At 42.6% G+C, this 1319-nt stretch overlaps 1 protein-coding gene across 1 annotated transcript in view; it reads left to right on the forward strand.

Annotated features, from left to right (window-relative positions):
* Positions 1-1319, forward strand: part of LOC103607181 (unconventional myosin-Ib-like) — a gene marked incomplete at its 3' end in the record, with an annotated part of 86668 nt that overhangs the window by 75114 nt on the left and 10235 nt on the right. The window contains exon 5 of the mRNA XM_008591719.1: positions 498-602. Within this exon, the coding sequence (XP_008589941.1) occupies positions 498-602 (105 nt within the window). The remainder of the gene's footprint in view (positions 1-497; positions 603-1319) is intronic.

Below are 1319 nucleotides of genomic sequence, written 5' to 3' on the forward strand. Positions count from 1 at the left end.
GGGTTCGGATCCTATATGGGGATGGCCAGTGCGCTCACTGGCTGAGCCAGGTGCGGATAACACCAAGCCAAGGGTATTGCGATCCCCTTACCGGCCACACACACACACAAAAAAATATGTGTGTGTGTATATTTGGTGAAGATACTCAGGTTATCAAGTTATTTTTGGCTTGAATCATCTGTATATAATATAGTAATTGTATAAATGATTGCTTTAAGAAGATAATTCTCCAGAGATTATGGCGGCTATGTTACTAAGCTATTTTTTTTAATAGTTCAGCAATAATCTTCAAGCATGGTCCCTATTATATGTGACTCAATGACATGTCATTGAACAGAAAGCACAAATGCTTAAAAAGGTTTCTGAAACATTATTTACTCCCAGGAATAAAGACATTTGAAAACACTGTTAGTGAGTCTTCTCCCCCAAATTTTTTCTTCCCAAAAAAGATTTTTAAAGTGTCTGCTTAATTAATTGTGTCTTGTTTTCATTCACAGAGGCCAGCAAGCTTGTTATGTCCTATGTGGCAGCTGTTTGTGGAAAAGGAGCAGAAGTTAATCAAGTCAAAGAACAGCTTTTACAGTCCAACCCAGTCCTGGAAGGTAGGATTTTCTGTGTACATCAGGTCAACGTGAGTCGAAGAGTAGATTCAGTTTTCAGGGCACTTCCCTGGTGTGCTGAGAGGTACTCTGGGAGGGAGGAGGAAGGGAGAGATTCAGGCCGAGCCCTGTGGAGCAAATAAACTGAGTCCTAGGAACTCGGCTTCAAGTGCCTAAAGGAGGGAGCAGTTGACTCATGTAAAAGGAGCTTTCCCACTTACAGTCGTTTTTCTCCTTTCAATTTTTATTTGAATTATTTAAATGTTGCTGAAAGATAATCAACTGATATTTGCATCTGATGGTGCAGTGCTGTCTTATCCTTCAGGATAACACCTGTGGCTGGTTATTTCTATTGTCAGGGGAACACTTAAGGACCAGTTTTTTCAGTGTCGTAGAAAGCCGAAACCTGACTGTGGAGCTCACAGATTCTGTAGGCTCTGTGTATTAGTTCAGGCTCCCATAACAAAGTACCATAGACTGGTGGTGAAAACAATAGAAATTTATGTTCTCACACTTCTGGAGGCTACAAGTCCAAAGTCAAGGTTACGGCAAGGTATGTTTCATTCTGAGGCCTCTTCTGTTGGCCTGTAGGTGGCTGCTATCTCTGTGTGCTCACATGACCTCTTCTTTGTGCTTGAGTGGGGATTGTGAGTAAGAGTTGTTGGGCATAACTTTGCGCGCATGCACCCTGACGCGCACGGGCGCCAGTTCATGCGCTCC

Source organism: Galeopterus variegatus, unplaced genomic scaffold, assembly GCF_000696425.1.
Source record: "Galeopterus variegatus unplaced genomic scaffold, G_variegatus-3.0.2 Scaffold7216, whole genome shotgun sequence".
Classification (NCBI taxonomy): Eukaryota; Metazoa; Chordata; class Mammalia; order Dermoptera; family Cynocephalidae; genus Galeopterus; species Galeopterus variegatus.